The sequence below is a fragment of the Colias croceus genome, chromosome 8, assembly GCF_905220415.1.
Source record: "Colias croceus chromosome 8, ilColCroc2.1".
Classification (NCBI taxonomy): Eukaryota; Metazoa; Arthropoda; class Insecta; order Lepidoptera; family Pieridae; genus Colias; species Colias croceus.
The window spans coordinates 1,071,225-1,093,051 of NC_059544.1; the positions used below are offsets into that span (position 1 = coordinate 1,071,225).

A 21,827-nucleotide genomic window follows, 5' to 3' on the forward strand; every position below is an offset into this window, starting at 1 on the left:
ATTTTGATGCGGTTTTTTTTTAATAGAGAGAGTGATTCATGAGGAAGGTTTTAATATATAATTTATTAGACTTAAGACAAAGCGGGCGAAGCCGCGGGCGGTAAGCTAGTGGAATAATAAAAAATGCATAAGCCACTCCACTGACCGATATCGTGGAACTGGTGGTTGTGCACGAGCGCCTGCTGCAGGCGGCGCTGCCAGGCGGCGGCGCGGCTGCAGGCGGCGTCCCAGCGCCCGTTGGCGGCGCCCAGCCGCGCCCGCACGCGCTCGGCCGCCCCGGCGTCGCGCGCGTGCCGCGCCACGTGCGACCCCACCACGTTCAGCGACACCACCAGCGCCTTGTGCGAGTCTAGGTCCAGTAGGAACTCGCGGTGGTCCTGCGCACAACATGTCATACATATTTTAATTTTAATATACCCGCAATATTTTCAAAATAAAGCATCCCCAAAATTAAAAAAAATATTCAATAACTTCAACTTTTTCAAAGAAGCTATCAAACGTATGCAAACTAAATTTAACATCATAATTTGAGGGTAGCAACCCCTCATGAGAAAACGAAAATATTTTTTTTTACAACAATGCAACATTTACCAAATTTAGACAATATTCAAATTAAATACAATTTTTAACAATCGCCGTTTCATCTAAAACCATGTCTCCCAACCCACCTGTATAGTATCCTCCAGTGCATCATACAACTCCGGAGGATCAGTCCTAGCCTCGTCAGTGGCCTCAGCGAACTGCAGCCACTGCTCGAGCCGCCACAAGTCATTGTCTAGCTGCTTCCAGTTGCGGTCCGAGCAGAGCGGGCACGTGATGCGACCGGACTCGCTGCAATGTACCAGTTATGGACCACTTAGCATTTTGTTAGGTAGGGTTAGTGATGGTTTTTGGTAGGACAAATGTATGAGATACATTGTTATGGGCAGTTTGATGGAACCCTTAATATATTGTTGCAACCAATCACTTACGGATATCTAATTTATCGCATGGTTAGTTAATGGTATGGAGGTTAGAAATGACTGCCGATCTTATCTCTCACGTAAAAAAAGTATTCAAATGCATAAACTATAGACACTTAAATCATTACATTAAATTATTAGTACTGTCTGTCTGTCAGTAAGCAGTTCATAATTCATTGATACGCGAATCAAACTCTGATAGCACATCAAAAATGTACAACTTTATCAATAAAAATTGTAGGATGATTAATAAAATTGGTCCTTCGAGACCATTAAAATGGTATAGACTTTCTACCGACAAAAGTAAACAAATAGGAAAATACAACTGCAAAATAACTCTACTTTTTCTGACAAATTCTCACAATTTTAATATAAAAAGTTTCTGCTGACACTAAACTAAGACTTCACTACACAATTTTCAAATATATTCAACAACGAATGAATGGATGTTAAAATTGTCCTATATGGTGTACAATAAATAATTTTTCATTCATTCATTCATTCATTCAATGGATGTTAAAGCAAGATTGATGATATCATTTTAAAGCTATAATTTTACAGCTCTTATGAGCTAAGATATAAAGAATAGAAAATAAATATATAAATGATAATATCCTATATAAATGACTTGTACTGTTACTACAAAATATGCTTTAATTTTCAAAGTTAAATAAAAGCAGGATAAATGCATTTCATCAAATTAATTATCTTATTAAATATCTTACCACAATTATTATAATAAATAAAGTTTTATTCACAAAATATACAATATTGGTGCGTATAAAATAAAAGAAAAACGTGCTTATCTATAAATAACAAATAACTACATCTACATGCATCGAGCTACAACTTGGAAAGCATTGAACAGGTCAATTCTTACCATCTGTCACAATTTACATTACTATTTAGTGTTTTTTTAAGGTTTCTAGCTTACTGCTTTTTAAATTGGCTTTTATGTGTCAATGTTATTTTTATTAAATATTAATAAATATATTTAATAATTACTTTAGTTCACGTTAATTCCCAAAAAAAAGAAAAAAATATTGTTTGGTTAGACAGTGACAGATAATAAAAACGGTGCAGTCCAGTGTTGCAATGTGTGAAGGTGTATTAATAATTTAGAAAGCTGTACTCACTGTTCGCACGTGAGCGCATACGACGCCGAGTGTGGCAACCTAGGACCAGAAAACGACTTTATTTCACGCATGCTATTAAACGGCAACACTCGTAAATTATTAGCCCTGACATTTTTTAAACACTTAATATTCAGCACTTTTATGCAAATTCACCGTAAAAATTTACCATAAACATAAAAAAAAGTTTAAGAAAATTCAGTTTTTGTCAAAAATATCATCTAAGTATAATTTTTTGAATAATTTTCTAGTCTCGTAATATCTGGCCATCTGGTTGTATTCAGGAGGTGTCGCCCACATTACAATATGTACATTGAAAACGCAATCGTCACATCAAAGCCAAAGATAAAAAGCTTCATTGTTATTAATAATGTTAAGTGCTGAAAATTTTGCAAAGTGCCAAAAAGGGGTTCACGGAAGCCCGCCACCGGTGCTAGTGCTACTAAAACCCCAATAATTTTAAGAGAACATACCTTAAATTGTTGATTTGTAGTTCCCGTTTTTTGGCTTGGTTCAAGAGATCTTCGTATCTGAGTGAGAGAGACTCAACTTCTTTGAGCATAGCTTCGTCTTCTGTCGCGTCACATTCTGTTAGGAGTAGTTCAGACAAATGTTTGGCCAATTCTAATGTTTGTGATGGTTTAGTTCCCGCTTTGGCTATTTCTTTGGCCGCTGTGGCTAGCTGTTCGCTGGACACTCCTTCACCAATTTCGTGTGATAGAGCTGTTCTTAGTGCTTCTAAGCCTTCAGAGGCTTCTTTGACGGCTGATGCTAGTTCAGCTCGGTACGTTTCTTTAGATGTTAATGTGTCCACTTGTAGTGCGGCGTCCGTTTCCCATTTTAATGTGTCGACCTGGTTAATGTTGTTCATTCATTAGAATAAATATTTTAACTAGAATTTAAATTTATAACTAGATTAAGATCAATTTTGATTTGTGTATGCACTACCTATTTTATATGTATCGCTATGCAATAGAGTGCCTTGTTATTTTTTTGGACTAACTTTTCTAAACCTGGTTATTTACTTGTATCACTTCAACAGGTAACAACCCTTTTAAATTCAACTGAGAAATCATAGTTTTTTACTTGTACAATTATATAAAATTTCTCTGAAAGTGTTAAAAGCTTATCTATTACCAAATTCTTCCGTAAAATTATACTCTTTTACTTATATTATCATCACTAATGCACCCAAAAATGATCCTACCTGTATAGCACTATCCACGTCACCAACGACCTCTGCTCTAGCTATATCAAGTCGCATCCTCACATCAGAGTACAGCGCCCGGTACTCCGCCACCATATCACTGACCCCGGATATACTGAGCACTGTGGTGGACAGTCTATCAGCGTCGTCTACTAGAGCTTCGCATTCGTTCAGGTCTTGTTCTACACCCTGTAATGGTGAATTTGTAACTTTAGGAAGGACCATTTAATGTATAGATGATGGAATGAAGATAATTTTAATCTAAAAAAGAAATGAGCGAGGTATTTTATGCCAACCCTTCTTCAACGTTAATTTCAGGCATTCACTACAATGGGAGCAAATATGAGGTAATGATGACTAAGAATTTCCGAAAGAAAATAATAATATAAAAATATAATCGCCAAAATTATAATCTTGGATATAAACAAAGAATAATTATCTGAATTCTATTAAAATTTGCAATGTACAAAATAATCAGTCATTGACAGTAGAGGTTATCGATATTATTTATGTACCTAAAACTTATCTCAATATTTACTTTCAAAGACCTTTAAAAGACACGATGGACTTTCTTTTTAATGATAACAATTTGACGCTAAGATTTCTGACAAACTTAGGAAATTTAGAAAAAGGAGAACGACTTCATTTTTTTAAACGAATTTGACCTGGAACTAAAATAGTCTTTTGGGAACGTCAAAATCATCAATATAAATTTTATTACCATTGAATGAAAAATGAATAAAAAAATTTTCATACAAAACATAAATAAACAAGTTTAAACGAAACTCACCTCTAACTCCTTCAGAATAGCAGCCTTATCCGTTGGAGTGGGGGACAGGTGCAGCGCTCTCGTCAGTCTTACATCAGCCTCCGCCAAAGCAACAACTGCCTTGCCATGAGCTGCTACAAACTGTCTATGCGCATCTGCCCCAGCGGCATCAACCCGCACGCGTAACTGTTGCCAGCGTCGTACTGACGCGCGTAATCGGGCCGCGTCATCCGCGCCACTACTACGTAATTCCACGCCTCGAGCTGACATCACTCTGCTGTACGCGTCTTCGAGTTTCTTTACGTCACTTTCTAAGTTATCCAAATCCTTAATTATAGACTTAGACACAGTCTCGTCTTCGCTTTCACCGCGCTGTTTGCGCGATTCAACTTTTTCTACACGTTTTTCGATTGCGTCTAATTTCTTTTCCACTTTGGGGAGGAGCGAGTTCGCAAGCTCGGCGGATTTGCGAATTTCCTTCAACGCGGTCTTGCGCTGTTCGGACATTTCGCAAATGTTCTTCCATTTCTTGTCTACAATGTCGACTCCAGTGCGCAGGTTGCGCAGATCGAAGTTTCCTTTGAGCACATCTGGATCGTTGAACACGAGCTCGCAGAGGTTTAGCGCATTACCGACCTCTTCGCTTTCGTTTTCAATGTCTTTGTGAATTTCGTCGCGGCTTTGGAACTTGGAATCGACCGCTTTAGTGGTTAACTGTTCCAACACAACTGACGTCGTTAACTTCGATTCAATCGTGTGTAATTTGGTTCTTATTTCTGTCAATCGCTCTTCTAACTGCGATATCGTCTCTAATAGCTCTGTGATCTTCGATATTCTTAATCGTCTAGATTCTTGTAAACTGTGCCAGCGTTCTTGCACATCTTTAAGTTGTTTGGATACGCTTTTACTGTAGGATTTCTCATCTTTCTTGGATAGCTCGATAAGAGTAGCTCCCGTTTCCGTGAGCCATTCAAATTCACGTTCTTTTAAGGCGGTTTCAGCTTGGATGTCAGAATTTATTCTTCGTATTAAGTCATGTGGATCTAAGGCGCCCGCTTCACTGCTAGATGTTGTAGTTTCTAGTCTCGTTTCAATAGATTTCAACCATTCTGAGAACCGGGAAAGCCTGGAGTCGAAAATGGTGTAGATTTCGACTCTTTCCTGTAACCTATGAATAATAATGGAAAGTTGATGTTCCAAGTCTGCTCGTTGTTGTCGCAGTTGCCAGACCTTTTGGTTCACTATTCTTATATCTTGCGGACTAAGGCATTCTTTAAGTTGCTCTTGGGTAACACTTAGAGCTTCTATTTGCGTTTCAGTCTTGTCAACCTTTGTTCTCAAGTCTGTGAACTTGTCGGTCGCCTTCTTAAGTTGTGGCCTGGAGAGGCGATCTTCGTCCGAATATGACATAATTTCATCTTGTGTTTTTGAATATAATTTTTGTAAATCACCAGTTAGTGTTTCGTATTCACCAATAAGACCGAGTATTCTTGTAAGGAAGTCGCGCCACGTGTCGAGACTAGCTTGCAAGTTATCGACTCTCTTCACAATACCCGCGTATTCCATTCTCACGGATGCACCGTACGTGTCATCGGTGAACACTAGCACTTTCTTGAGATTGCTGAATAATTTCTCTGAATATTTCCGTCCTTCTGGTAATTTGTCTGAGAGATTCTGTATCTGTGTTAACGTTTTATTTATTCGCTTAATGTGAACATATCTGAGTTGTAACTTTTCCTTTTCTCTTTCGAGTTCTTTGAGCCAACGGAGTAGTTCTGTGTATATTTCTCTGTAGTCATCCCAAGCGGCTATTCTGGTGCTAACTTCATCGTGTCTTTCAACGATTTTCGCGAGCGTTTCATTGTGAAGATTGGTCAGAGTATCGAATTTGTCAGCCAAGTCTCTGTTGTTAGTTTCTCTATTTTCATTGATGAGTACTGATCTTTGTGACGCTAACAAGTTTCTGTGTACACGGCATAGTCTGCGATGTTCCGTTAAGTTTTCATAGTCAGCGGGTACAGAGCTTGATAGGAATGATTGTAGGTCTAGTAAGTATTCGTTCCACAACCTGAGTGCTGTAGCAGCGTCTCCCGATCTTACTAACGCAGTGGACAGTCTATGGTAGTGCAGGAAGGTGTCCCTGAACATTGCTTGCCACAACTCAAGTATCCTGACTATAGAATGTTCATCAGAAACATCTCGATCGATATCTGGTAGCTCCGCTTTCGCTGGTGCAATATCAGCTTCACTCTTTCCTAGCGCTATAAGATTATCGCGTAAAGCTATCAGTTTGTCCTCAACGATCTCGCCATCTTCGTGAACAGGTGTCAGATCCTGGAAAATGAATGAATTGCATTTTAATGTATCGCTAGTGGCTATGCTCGTGAAATGTCTAGGTCAATGAGTCACAGGACGAAACAAAGAGATTTAATTCGCGATAAATAATCTTACGCACACAAGTTTAATAAACACGACTTATAGAGGATTCGTTTCAATGTCACAACCAACGACTAGGACATTAAACATTGTACAACTAATTGTTTATCGATGTTACTATGTGCCATAGATTAGATAACTCCATTCACATAGTAAAGTGTGAAGGAAGTGATAGCCCTTAATTCATCGGTTGCCTAATACGGGATCATTGTATGGTCACGTTGAGTGACCAAATTAGCGAGCGACGTGACTTATTGGCAGCGACCAACGGGACCGTAATATTGTCATTAACCGCACGAATTGTTTAAATTTACTTCCGGTAGCGGCCTAGTTTTGATATAATTTATGGTGAAAGCTATGTGTTCAAGATTTTTGATAATTATGTTGGAGAAACAGGCAACAATATTAAGTATTAATGTTTGTTTCCCTAGTATTCAATTCTATTATATTCGCAAATTAACTGTCAAAATTAAAAAGACGTTAGAGAGAAAATTTCTACAATTTTATGTTAATTAAAGTGTAGTTCATTACGTCAAAATCACCTGACTCGGTAAATAATGTTCTTAAACATTATTACAAAGTAATAATTGTTATTTAATTTATTTGTATTTAGAACTCGTTTATATTGTATCAGTTTGCGATTCGTCTCTAATCAATTGAAACTTTGTTATTATCAATTCATGAAATTATGTACCTAGATACCGTAATGATTTATATCAATACAGTCAAAACATTTTTAATTTTTATCATTATCTACGTAAAAAGAGCTACGTAAATTTAAATACAGTAGCTACATAATAATATCTGAATTACCTATCTAATAGCCTATGCTATATTTAATTTTATCTATCAAATAGATGAACAAGAGATATACCGGGACGACCCGTACGTACACATAGCAATACCAAGGGGCACAAAAAGCACGCGTACGAACCATACCCGCAGTTCGCAGTTCCCTGTCTCATATGACGAACTGCGAACGCTAGAGGACACAAGACGCTAACCTACCGTCACAGACGTACCTGTCTCATATCGCAGAACATGTCCCTCGCGTGATGTGCCTTGGCCCTTGCAATCTGCCTCGCTTCGCCCAGGTCCGCGAGCGCCTGTACCGCGCCAGCCACGAGCTGCAGGCGCCGCGCGAGCGCGTCCGCGTCCGCTTGCAGCGCGCGCGAGCCCGTCTCGGCGGCGACGCGAGCGGCCAGCGAGCGCAGCTCCGCGACGCGCGCTTCTTGTTCTAGACATGCCTGTGGGTTTGATACACATTTTAGATACAATTGTTATTCAAATAACAATTTAAGATATACATGAAAACCATACGCTTGAGCGCTAAACATGGATAAAGAATCTATAAAGAAACAATAAAAAATGACCAATGTAAACATTTTTAAATTTTCTCTGTTTTCATATAATATGACAAGTTTTTTTTAATAAATTTCAATACCACATAGATAGAATTGCTCTCACAATTTTAAGGAAGTTATTGACATATCTGATAATAAAATTCACCGACCAGAACATAAAATCAGTAAATCTTAGGCATAGTCATTTTTATATTAATTAAGCTTATTATTAAGAAAGGATAAATATTTATAGAATGTTAGTAATTTTTACCGAGTTCTTTTTAATTTATTTATATATAACTCGTTTGACTGGACACACAACCTTTCGGCTGTAATATTTACATCCATGGTCCAACGTAAAGTAATTCGTAGTTCAAGTAATTTGGTAGAAAGTGTAGCTAGCTATAACAAAGTGCGATTGACATACTTTCCACTGCTTACAATTATTATAAAAGCATTTGACGTAACATCAAATTACAGCGGAACTAATAATACTCCTCAATACGCGCTATTTTCTCACGCTCTCAGGTTTTGGGTAAAGTTGAGGTGAAACAAATTCCTGTAACGAGTGATTGGGCGTCTAATTTTAGCAAGTAGTGATTTCTGAATGACTGCGTAATATAATTAAACTGCTAAGAAATGATACCTATAAAAAAATAACTTATTAAATCAAAAAGAGCTTGCTCGCTTTTCCGTGACCTTTAATTTATTTATCCCGAAACATAGAATTCACGCAAAATAAAAAATGGATATTAACGAAAAAGGCCCTACAAAGGTCACCTATATTCAACTATTTGGTTAAAATATAATAAATCCCTACTTATTTTGTGTTAAATTGTGTAAGATTGATAGTGAATTCAGGTCAGTGGATCATTTGGAAGTTTTATCGGAACCTTGAAAGTGCCCCAAGGCCCAAGGGCTTAACTTGTATCAACGTTGTTTATCTTACTATTGTATAATACGTTTTTCCTTCCTCATTAGTACTTACTTCAATAATAGTTTTAATTTCCATGTTTGTGGTTTCCTGTATTCTATGTATATGGGTAATCTGTTAATTATGTGTGTTATGTAATATGTAATAAACTATGTAATTAATTACAAAATAATTAATCTATATATATAAAACTCAAAGGTGACTGATATAGTGATCTATCAACGCACAGCCCAAACCACTGGACGTATCGGCCTGAAATTTGGCATGCAGGTAGATGTTAGGACGTAGGCATCCGCTAAGAAAGGATTTCCCGAAATTCTTGCGGGAACGGGGAAAAACGGGGATGCACGTACAAAGTCGTGGGCGGAAGCTAGTTAATTATAAAAATACAATAATTAATTAATTAATTATTTGTTTATAATGTTCTGATGTCAGAATCTAATGTTATACATACAAAGAACCTAACCTAATATATTTTCATTCTCTATGTCTCAAATTTCAATACATATTGCACATCTTTGTAATATTTCTAAACCTGATTTTTAAATTTCTGAAATTGAAATCCATCAATTACTATATTTAAGGAGATACAAAATGTATTCCTGTACCAGAATTTGGACTTTGGGCTTGCAAAGAGATTAGATAATAAATATATCATCACATTGTACTTTATTTCCTAGTATCCTTGTCTAATCTTTAGAAATATTACGTCAAAACCGTAAAAATGAAGTGAAGGAAGTGATTTTATTTCCCCCATTCATGCCTGAACGGATTTAAGGTATGTAATTTTTTGGTATGCATTATGGCCAAGTAACATAAACCGTTTTATACGAATAAAAAAAAACTGGCAAGAGTATTTTTATCCAGTCCACGACATAATTTTCTATAATTTCGTTCATAAAAAGATGAGCCCAAAAGAACATGATATATTATAGTTTATAGGTCAAACAACGAAGGTGGTCGTAACCAAGATGCATGACCATAAATACTCCATCAGAGATTGCACAGAGCTTTTAACCCGAGTTATTTCATTGAGATAAATCGATCTAAACTTTATCGCTACAGTTGCGAGAAATAAACCAGAAGGCCGGGTCATGCTTTAAATATAATCGCAGATGATACAGTGTAGATAGTTTAGTGAAAATATTGGCTCACAATATGATTTGAAACGAGTTCAATGCAGTCGTAACAGTTATTTTTAAAATTTAATGGAAAAGAAAACAATTTTTATTAAACTGAATTACTGTAATTATTAGGCTGACGATTTGTTTAGGTGGTGTGTTCTTTTTTCAGGTTATATTTGTACATATTTATAATTTCTTTAAACTTTTAATCGAATGAGGGTTACCAGCAAATAATCTCATTTGACGCAGACGAATTCGCGCGCGTCAATTATAGTGAAACCAAAATGTAAAACGTATTGAACGGTTAGATATTAATTTTAGCTTCCGTGAACTTTAGACAGGATTTATCGCTGATCAACATTAAATATAAGGACATGAGGACTTTCAACTTTCGCGAGCCGAAATAAAGCGAGTGAAAGTATTACGGTAAGTACGACACAATTTATAATATTGTAATCCTTCTTGCATTGAGGACGATGGAATAAATAAAGCATCATAACAAATAAGGTCCTTTAAAATCAACTGCACGCAAATCGTCATGCATTCATGTATACTATGTTGGTAAAAACACACACACACATGCATAAGATCATAACATATTTCTGGCTGCAGGTAGCGTTAGGTATTGCTATGCTATTGCTATTTAAGTTAGATATTTTATTATATTTTAACGTCTAATGTAGATATTGATTATTGCGTCAGCGCACTGAAAGTAGATCACATATTCGTCGGGAAAGCATATTTTTTGGCGGATGGCACGTTTGACCTTGTCATAGTTAAAAATAATGTAAATTACATCTCGTCTACTATTATTGGTGTAACGTGTGCAATATTTTATAGGCTTTTAATAACCTTGTCGGATTTGAAGTTAATATGCGTATTGAAATAACTTTTATTTGAAGAAGTTGGTTACATATTTATTCGTAAAAAAATAAACTAATTTAGTGTTTAACTTTTTTTTAAATCTAGTCAAGTCAATGATGTAGCAATTGACATTATTGCACTCACGTGATGCGTCAGTACTTTTTAATTGAAATTAACATAAGTTACTATAATAACGATATGAGATATATTAATTACTAGATTTCCGCCCGCAGCTTCGCCCGCGCAGTTAAAGAAAAACCCGCACAGTTCCCGTTCCCGTGGGATTTCCGGGATTGCGTCATTTTCCCGGGATAAAAAGTAGTCTATGTCCTTTCTCGGGTATCAAAATATCTCCATACCAAATTTCATGAAAATTGGTTCAGTAGTTAAGGCGTGATTGAGTAACAGACAGACAGACAGACAGAGTTACTTTCGCATTTATAATATTAGTATGGATTGTGACATTTTAAAATTTCAATTAAAATAAATAAATAGACAATCAAGCTTTTGTTATAAAAACATAGATAGATACCGATAATTAAACTTATATATTTTTCATAAACTCATACATATATTATCAACAATTAAACACGTGGGATAAAATGATATAACCAATCTATTGTTAGACGTTACATTTACTCGTTTTATATAATCATTGCATAAATATTCTCACGACTAATTGCAGTTAGATTAATCGAGGTTTTATCATATTAATACGTAAATAGGATTTTCTGTTATCTTTATTATGTTATTTATTAAATGGAAAATTGGTTCACAGAAATCTATTTAAACTTGATTAATCGAAAATTTGTTTAAGGGGCCTGTAATCTACAATTAGGTATATAAATATTCTCAAGTTAAGAAAGGTCGATTTTTAGTTTTTTTTTTGGTATCAATGAGTATAATATCTTATCTAAGCAATACCTATCTATAATAATTATATTTTTATTGTGGAAAATTTATATTTAGATATCATAAGATTATCATTATTAAATCTTCCTTCATATTTAAACGTATTCTGTTTACGAATCAAAATTTGTTTAGTTAGCTTTCATGTAAAACCTAACCAGAACCTAGGCTCTAAGTAACACCCATGTCTAGACTTAGTAATAACCACAGCCCAGCTAGCAATGGAGCATTTAATATCGATCGTATGATCTTTATTGGCTACCAATTTAGTGCAACACTATAATTTATATACAAGTGGATACAAATAATTCTGAACGAAACGTTTCTATTAAATATTAAACTATATTTATTGTTTCTCCTTTGTACAATATTTTAACTAATATTATAAAAAAATAAAATATTTAATTAGTTGTTTGTTTGCTACGATGTAACTCAATACATTGTTTCATAATGAATTTCGCTACGCAATCGATATTAATAATTATTATTTTACCCTTAGAAAGAAGCATCTATACTTTATTGAAGTGAAACTTCTTTATCGGGGTTGGAAAAAAATTTAGTGTAACATTTTTTCGTTACGCGTGACATTTTTCCGTTACGCGCCATCTTTTTCTTATCCCTACCACGCGTGATACGACGTATTTCTGTAAAGTTGCACATAGTAAATTATTTTTTGAAAAATAAGGTCATAAAGAAGTTTCACTTCTTACGTGTGTACACTAGTACACGCACACATTTTTTTATCTGTCTCTTTATTTATCTCAGGAAACTGGGCAAAGCCGGGACAATATGTAGTAGGGATATGGGTATCGTGTGAGTCCACGTTTCCACTCCTCTATATTGATTGGAGGGAGTGTTCCACCGCTACGCCGCACCCTCACCATTAAGATATTTGCAGGTAGAACTTTGAAGTTTTAGATATATGTATTCAAAACTGTCTAATTTACCTAATGCATTTGGGTTTATGGTGAAGTAACATTTTTATTGATATTTAAAAAATGATGCAAACAATGGACTATTGTTAATTATTTAAAATAATAATTTAAAAAATATATTCATGAGTTTTCAATCTATAGTGGTTTAAAGTTAACTTAAAAATGGAGCATTTTCGTAAATTTTCTAAAAAATCTTAGAGAAAGTGTAAGAAATGTTATAGTATGCTATATATTCGTGATCTACTCAATAAGCTCTTTCATTTGATACCCCACACGGCATGTTTTGGAAATTTTTATTTTTTTCTTTGTATGCCATATTTAATTACCGGGGTGGAGGGAGGGGGACCACAAAACTGGTTGGCAACATCTGTCTATAGGATGTCTGGGACCTATACAATATATATCAGAAGTCAGATTTAGGTCCGCTATTTTTGCAAACGAACATATCCTTGGAGCCTGCTCTATATGCTAATGCTATGCTATGTAAAATACGGTATTTAAAATAGAATTCTTTATTGGTAACATGAACTGTTCAAAAACTGTTACATTCACACAGTATGCATTCAAAATTAACAATGTTTTAAATACATTTTCGGCTTTTTGTGAATTTAACACGCGGAGACTGACCTCTTTGACCTACAATCCTTATGTTAACGTTTATTTGAACGCTTCTTAACTATGCTATTTCAAATCAGTTAATGTTAGTATATGAGTCATATGAATTACTAAACGATCTGTGCATAAATTCAGCTGAATTTAAAAGAAAAGATAGCTGTAGGGTTTGTTTGATTGAACGTGCTAAACTCAGAAACCACGGCTCCGATTTGAAAAATTATTTCACTGTTAGATAGTCAATTATTAGAGGAAGGCTATACCTATATATCATCACACTAAGACCAATAGGAGCGGGACTATTCTATGAATAACTATTCATTTCGCCATAATAATAGTGTAACATAACTTAGTGTGAACGCAGGCTCCTGAAAAAAAGTTTATAACTATATTAGGAGCCTGGGTCATTAAATTTAAGTACCAAATAATGGTGGAAAATAAACGATTATTGATTATTTATATTTAAACAACCATTTTATACAACTCCTATATATTACAGATCCACATTTCACCTGACTAACAGTAACTTCTAGGTACATCGATTAGGAAGTCCTTGGAAAGTCGGCATTCGGTTTAATTATGTGGAATTCTGTTTTCACAAATTAACACGCTCCCTTCGGCAGGTTCTAACCAAATTACCTACTAATGTTTGTTTTTGGTTTTGAAACAGTTCTATACTAATTATAATGGTTACTGGTTTAACTGTATGAACCACTGTTTATTCATTTTCATATAAACATTAGGTCGGTATAGATTTAAATTGTCTCTCTGTGGAATATGGACTAACAGTGACGTCATACTACGTATGTTGTTTATTTAATTAGAGTAAGGAAAAGACATGGGACATCCTTATACTGCCTAATACCTATTGGGAAGTAGGGATGTCCCATGCCCGAAACCTTTGTTTATACTCATAATTCAAATACAGGGAAAATACCTTCTGTATTGTATGTTGGTGACTGATAAAATGAAGTTATTGAATAAGAACATATACCTAGAGGATATACAGCGTAAAAAGTAACATTTCTGCAACGCTTTTTAGTTTTTCCTTAAAGAGGTAGAGTGACTTGAGAGGTGAAATATCGCAGTAATTGAGGATTTCACACCGTTCATTAAAACTTACTTTAGTTAAAAAAAATTTTTTTCTGGAGAAAGTCAACATTATTTTTTTATTAAGAGTAAGGAGTCGTAAATCGTAACACGTTGGAAATAACGATACAATTAATTGAAACCTATTTACTTAGAAAGTAATTTACGATTGACTTCAATAATTACAATCGCGAATTGTATTATTTCTTGTTTTATTGGTATTCTAGAAATGAGGTTTCGTCACTACAAAGACGTATAAAACATAGTCGCTTTCTCTGTCCCTATGTCCCTTTGTATGTTTAAATCTTTAAAACTACGCAACGGATTTTGGTGCGGTTTTTTAATAGATAGAGTGATTCAAGAGGAAGGTTGTAGTATATAATTTATTAGGTTTTAGACAAAGCGGGCGAAGCCGCGGGCGAAGCCGCGGGCGGTAAGCTAGTTACTAACTTATGTATTGAACTTATGTGGGTATATAAATATTTATCCAGATAATCATAACAAAATCAGTGACAAGAACAATTGAAATTAACAGAAAAATTACCAATTTTTCTGTTAATTTCTTTGATGTGATTTAAGTATTTTTCTATTCAATAAGTTTACTTTCAGTTATCAAGAAACGCCAAATCAATAATAAGTAGTTCGGTAATGTTGTCTATCATAAACATCACAACATTAAAAAAAATCCTAACATTAACTACGAACAAGTGTACCTATCTTATCTTTTCATTTTAATCTAAAATTAAATGATAAACAAAACTCCCCATATTCATCAAATATGTGTTAAAATAACGTTGCAGAACTCAAACATGAAAAACGTATTACAAGAACGACGAAATTTTATCTCATAATTCTGTTTACAAACCGAGATCTCAATCTACCTTCAGATATGCTAAATCCGATGCAATCACTCACCTCTTGTAGCGACATTATCATCCAAAATCACTGAGACATTTGACACACATTCCTTATCACGTGAAATCCCATATCGCTTGCACTCACTGACACATATTCACAAGATTTATACCTATAAACTTTAAAGTTCTTTATGGCACAAGTTACCTACGTTATGTTGCTCACACGTCTGCACGCTATAACACTAACTTCTGGACTGACACATCCAAATTCAATTGTTTTTGAATAGATTCAAATTTGGAACATCGAGTCATGGCCAGATGCAAGGACGTTCCATGCATCCAGGATCGTTTACATCGTACCAATGAATGGAACCAGTCGTCGTTTCGTTAATTATCACTAATTATAAAAATAATATCGAAGTTCCTATGTAAAAGTTAAAACACGTGATATACGACCGTGTTTAAGATAAATTCATGTTTTTGAGTATATTTTAATTTTTGATAAGTTAAGGAAATAGTTATCGGTTAAAAATATTTCAACCAAATACGCCACCAAATTATGTATGGTGCGCGATTACATTTTTTTTACAAAGGAACACAGAATTCATAGGTATATTATTTTATCATATTGTCAAAATGAAATATAGTACTAGGTATTTGCGGAATATAATATATGGAATGAAATAAACTACGCGTCTCACGGAGATAACAAACTCGTATTTCCGTTTCGGTTTTAATTAACTATGTTGACATCGCGGATACTATTTAAGTACAAAGTTCGTCAACTGAAATGACTATTGATCTTCGATAAATGAGCTAATTAATATTCATCTCGTTAAAAATATTTATATCGCGAGCTGTTAACGACTATATTGTGAATAACACGACTGGAACACTACTGGAAGCAATCAATCATGTAAACGGGCATTATTATCACATAAAAATCAAACAAAATTATGCATACAGTTTCATGCATTTGTGGTCACAATGTATGCGACGACCTTGCACCGACGCGTCACTTTGCGCGGGATTTTTGACGTTTCGTTTGCACTAAGGCTTAAATTATTCGAGTGTGATTTCGAGTTTGTTCGTTTTTGTTCGCGTTTATTTGTTTTAATTCGCTCGCTTCACAGACGTCCGCGCGCGTGGACGCCTGCAGAGCTACTGGCCTCTGGTTGGTTGAATGTGCCGTTATCAGGCTCTTATCATAATTATTCGCGATTAAGCTCTCGCTATTCATTAAATTTCGATTGCTGTTTCGGTGAAAATTAACTGATAACTGTTTTTATTTAGTCGCTAGCGTTAAAGGTGCGTCAATGCGGATAACCTCTAGAATTCACATGTTTTGATAATCGCCTTTTTGTCCTTGTTGCTTATTTGGTTTGTTGATTAACCACTAACAACTTAACACGCTTTAAATTATATCTAAATTATCAAAAATATAAAAAAAAATATATATTTTTATTAATGTAAAAAGTAATTAATACCTACATTTTAACTAGAAATAGTACCCACATGTGCCTATCTATACGTATAATAAATTTACATTGGTTTTTGTCACAAATGTTCTTACCAACTCTTTTTATCCTTATCATGTCGCCTATGCTAACAACAAAGTGTTCACAAGAATCCATTAAAAAAGCAATTAACGCCATAATAAAGACACTTACATATGTGTTTGCGAGTTATAATACAGTTTACATTTAGTAGGTATATTATATTTTATTTTCATTAAATGATTCAGTAAACATTGGCTTAGATCATATTTTCACCTGATATAAATAACAAGGTCAAAAGTTTATCATGTTTTCTGTTTTTTTTAAATGTATTTCCCATATAGTTCAGGATACATCGCCCATTTTTGCAAGTGACTACTATCAAGCTGATTTTCCGTTTGTAGCTTTATTTTGATGAGACACCGAATAATTTCGTGTACGAAACTCTCGATTGTGGTATCTAACAGAGATAACAAGGATAAAAATTTTTGATGTGATGGTTCTCAAATATTTATTACGCAATTTGTAGGACAATATTTCTGTTGAATTATATAAACATTAACTAAGTGAAAACAAAAAAATCAGCTTGATAGTAATCATTTATGATGACCTCGTTATCGATTCATTTTGGAAAGGGGGACTCTTTGAACCAACCATAGATTTTGTAGGACAAATATTTTTTCGAATAATTTAGGTAATTATCTTGAGATTGAACAAAAAAAAAATTCAGTTAGTAATAAATATTTGAGAACCATCAAATCAAAAATTTTGATCCTTGTTATCTCTGTTAGCTACCACAATCAAGACTTTCGTACACGAAATAATTGGGCGTCTCATCAAAATAAAGCTACAAACGGAAAATTAGCTTGATAGTAGTCACTTGCAAAAATGGGCGATGTATCCTGAACTAATAATTGATTAACGGATTCAATTATTCGTACATAATTTTTCAAAATATTGCATGTAAGTAATTGACTATATTATTTTATTACATATTTCAAATTCCAATTATAACCAGCACTTCGGTTTTTGACCTTTCCTTTAATATTTACTTCTATCTCTGGAATGTACTCAAGTTAATTAATAATTAACTTGAGTACATTCCACAGTTCCACAGTACATTCGGAGATTTAAATATAATTAATAATTATATTTAAATCTCCGAATTCATGAATCCGATTCATGCTTAAAAACTTTACCTTGATTTACGACAAGAATAGTGTGTAAATCAAATTAATATAAAAATAATAAGAAGCAATAACACTATGGCTTCCATCAAATAGGTTACTAGTACAGCAGCATTATACAGAATTAAATATGTACGATTAGGTTAAGTCATTTACTAGTGCCCTAGATACAGATTGTAAAAAATTACAAAAGTATAGATTACATATAAATTAAATGTGTTGACGCCAAATGGTCGTTCCTCTATTGAAAACGTTGCATTTAAGAACTAGTTTGAAACTGTGGCTTCACTTGTCTGGTATATAAGTTACAAAGTATCTTTTATATTAGTCCCGACAATTTAGAAAAGTTTACAACGATTTATTTCCGATAATCTTTCTTATACCTACATCGAAACTTTTTCCGAACTTTACCAAAGGATAAAACGTAAGTTATAAAAGGATTTTTATGTTATTTTACGAACTCAAAATAACGGAAGATACGATTGTTTGCACGTTTACAAACCGGGTGTATACTTGAATGTCCGTTGTGTAAACTCAAATCTATTGAATCGTGTGAATCTTTCGCTTATTGCAAACATATCAAAGATATAAGGCCTTTCGTATGTGGCTATGTTATGTTTTCTATAATAATATCTTATTAATAGTAAATAATAAATCTTAACTTTTATCATAGTTCTATTTACACTATGACAATATTATAAAAAAGAAAATTCGGCTTTTCTTTTGTAATGATTTAAGTCAGACATAGCCGGGCCAAGCGCCTAGTTGTTTGTAGAAGAGTTTCATGATTTTTTATAGTTAATATGCGAATATTTTAAATAAATTATACCATCTAAAATGACTAATTAAAATGATTAATTAATTAAAACTAATTACTAGTTGCAAAAAAATCGTATTGGTTGTAGGATTTATTGAACAATCCTATACAGTCTTTAACTTGTTATATAGCTCGGTCTAACATAATTATGCAGTAAGTAAAAATTTCAAAGGATAAATGTATACAAAATGTGAACAGTGTTTGCGGAGGCTTGCAAGCATGACATCACGGTCGGTTATAGACTGAGTCGTATTTGGCGACTCTGTATTGGCAGTGAATTTATATTGCAGATTATATATTTGTATGAATACATGTTATTTATATGGGAGAATATAAAAGATTATATTCGAACAAGAACACATTATAATATTCATAATATATTGAATATACGTGTCAAAAAGATATGCGAATGATTATCACTGTTTTTTCGACGATTGCGTTGTGCGTTCACAAAAAACATATAATACCTAGTCTTTTTATTAATTCTATAGTTACCGTTATTTATAAATTCATTTTTGAGTTAAAAGTACAAGTGCGCAAGTACTAAGACAGTATCAATGGTTTCATTTAAAATTAAAAAATCCTGTACAACAAAAAATACCTTTAATTAAATTGAATTGAAAAATAAATATTACATCTGAGTATAGTAATAGATACGTAGTATATTATTATTAGTCTGTGGTAATAGGTACAACCAGGAAATATATTAATAAACAGACCGTTATAAAATTAAACATCATAATATGAAATTAATTTAAACGCCATCTAGCGGCAACAAAACGAAACTTCCCCAAAATCATAAACAATTCGCTAATCAAAAACCTTTGCGTATTGCAAAGTGCGGGGTCAACGGCACATACATGAGGTGCTAAATGTTGACTCATTGTTACTTTTTGTGTACTTGCTCAGTGCATTTTACGTGCCTACTAGTGTCAATGACTAGATACGGGGTTCCCAAACTGTGTTGTGGAGGCCTTGGCCATCATTACGAGATATGAATGTAGTTTGAGTTGAGACTTAAACTATTTTTACATGATATCAAATAATTATTTTATCTATAAAAGTATTCAGAAACTTATAAATTGCAAAATTTGTAAGTGGAAAAAACGTCAAACGCGAAAAAATAACAAATTCATTAACAACTAATTAAATCCCTTATGCATAGAATTAGGTTATATTTTTTAATTTTTTTTATCGGCAGTCGAGAATTAAAATATTTTTGGGAAACACTGGACTAGATTTCGCACATTACGTAATTATTTTTTACAATTAAATAAAACTTAGGTTAAATTTTTTATAATACTGTATTTAAAACAATAATTAAAAGAAACTTCAAACTGTAGCGTAACCGTCTTCGTTAATCGATATAGTAAATTTGTTAAAATTGTGAGAGTAACCCTATAAGAAAATTATTATTTTTGTCTGATCGTATAAATAGCTAAAATACATAGGTAACTTCGTCAGCTCTAATATGAAACATCTTTTCATATTTTGCAAGTTTTCACGCTTAAAAAACTGAACCTAAATATAGGATAGAAAAAAATAGTTCAAGAGGCGAGATTCAAACATGCCTCTTTCGCCGTATCGTGGCAACGCCTGCCCTTTCGGCCATCCTATTCTCGCCTCTTGATCTATGTTTTCTATTCTTTGTAAATATCTCATGAAGCTAAAATTAAACAAGGATTATTATCATAATGAAAACAAAATATTCGACTGCCACTTTATGTAGCCTATGTCACTTCCACAATTCTGAGTTCATAAGTCAAAGTTCGTTCAGCACATTCATACATACACTTGAAACACATAGTACTTTCACAATCGGGTAATAAACAAGGCACTCACATGTGCAGTAGCGGGCGCGTCGTCGGGCCGCAGAGCGTGCAACGCACCTTCGTGCGTGTCCGCGAACGCGCGCACCGCGGCTGCGGCTTCGCGGTAGCGGCGCCACAGTTCTACGGCTTTGTGGTACCTAATCAAAGAAGTTTTTTAATGGACGGAGACTCGACTTGTAACGAATACGAAAAAAATACAATGCTTTTCATCTACTATAAATTGTTAGGATATAATATTACATCATAGTAACGAAAAATATTGAAAAATAACAGAAACATAAAATTAGAAATTTAATCTTAAAAACAATCGAAATTCGATTGAATCGAATTCGATTGAAATAGATAAATAAACTATCTATTAATTTATAATTTCATCAAATGTACAAACAAAAAACACCCAAATTCAAAAATCTCTTCAATTTTATCATCATTATTCATTAACAATTTTTTCGAATACAAGAAGCACTCACTTATCGCACAGGTGCGTGAGGTTGGCGCACGTGTGCTCGTAAGCTGCGGCCGCGTCGTCCAGCTGGCGGCGCAGCTTGGCCGCCACGCTCTGCTCCGCGCTGGCGGCGAGCGGCGCGGCCAAGTGACGCAGCTCACCCACTAGCTCACCGCTACGACGGGAGAGCGACTCACTCAGCGTCTACGACAATGAGGGAGTATGAGCATTGTATGTGGTAATAAATAAAATATCGTTAACATCGTAATTATGAAAAAAAAATACATCACAGGGCACCTAATCTCTAGTAGTAGTATTTTTAGTGACAAACTCAAACTTAAACATTTATTTATTCAATTAGACTTCTTTTAGAAGCACTTTCGAATCATCATTACATATTTTTAACATTTACCACCGATTCGGAAAGCAGTATCTATGGAGAAGAACCGGCAAGAAACTCCATTGTTGCTCTTTTAAAATTGACAATGCAACTGCACATGACTTTATAATCAATTAATAAATATATTCTAAAAATCTAGAGTTTTATTTTAATTTTATCAAGTAAGGAAATAATTCATGAAATTGACGATGAGAAAAAAAGAACACGAATTCCGCTAAAATAGCAAATATATTGTTACAAACTTACCTCTAATCTCTCAGTTGCTTTCAGTAAGCGATCGTAATCGACTTGTCCTTGGACAGTGAGCAGCTCGACCATATAGTCGGCCTCTCGCACCGCGCCTTGGACAAGCTCCAGCTGCCTTTCAAACCGCCTCCACAGCTGCAGCTTGTTCCTGAGTCGAACGCTGAGATCATTGCAAGCAGCTTCCAATTCCGCATGAGTCTCCTATAAAGTAAAAGTTCATTAGGATCAAG

The 21,827-nt window shown here is 34.3% G+C and overlaps 1 protein-coding gene across 1 annotated transcript in view; it reads right to left on the reverse strand.

Moving 5' to 3' along the window:
* LOC123693675 (nesprin-1-like) overlaps nt 1-21,827 on the reverse strand; it is a 143,640-nt gene that overhangs the window by 7,045 nt on the left and 114,768 nt on the right. The window contains exons 40-49 of the mRNA XM_045638869.1: nt 21,598-21,798; nt 20,977-21,155; nt 20,517-20,643; nt 7,530-7,754; nt 4,093-6,405; nt 3,303-3,491; nt 2,569-2,948; nt 2,099-2,137; nt 669-831; nt 146-377 (exon numbers count right to left, since the gene is read on the reverse strand). Coding sequence (XP_045494825.1) covers nt 146-377; nt 669-831; nt 2,099-2,137; nt 2,569-2,948; nt 3,303-3,491; nt 4,093-6,405; nt 7,530-7,754; nt 20,517-20,643; nt 20,977-21,155; nt 21,598-21,798 — 4,048 coding nt within the window. The remainder of the gene's footprint in view (nt 1-145; nt 378-668; nt 832-2,098; nt 2,138-2,568; nt 2,949-3,302; nt 3,492-4,092; nt 6,406-7,529; nt 7,755-20,516; nt 20,644-20,976; nt 21,156-21,597; nt 21,799-21,827) is intronic.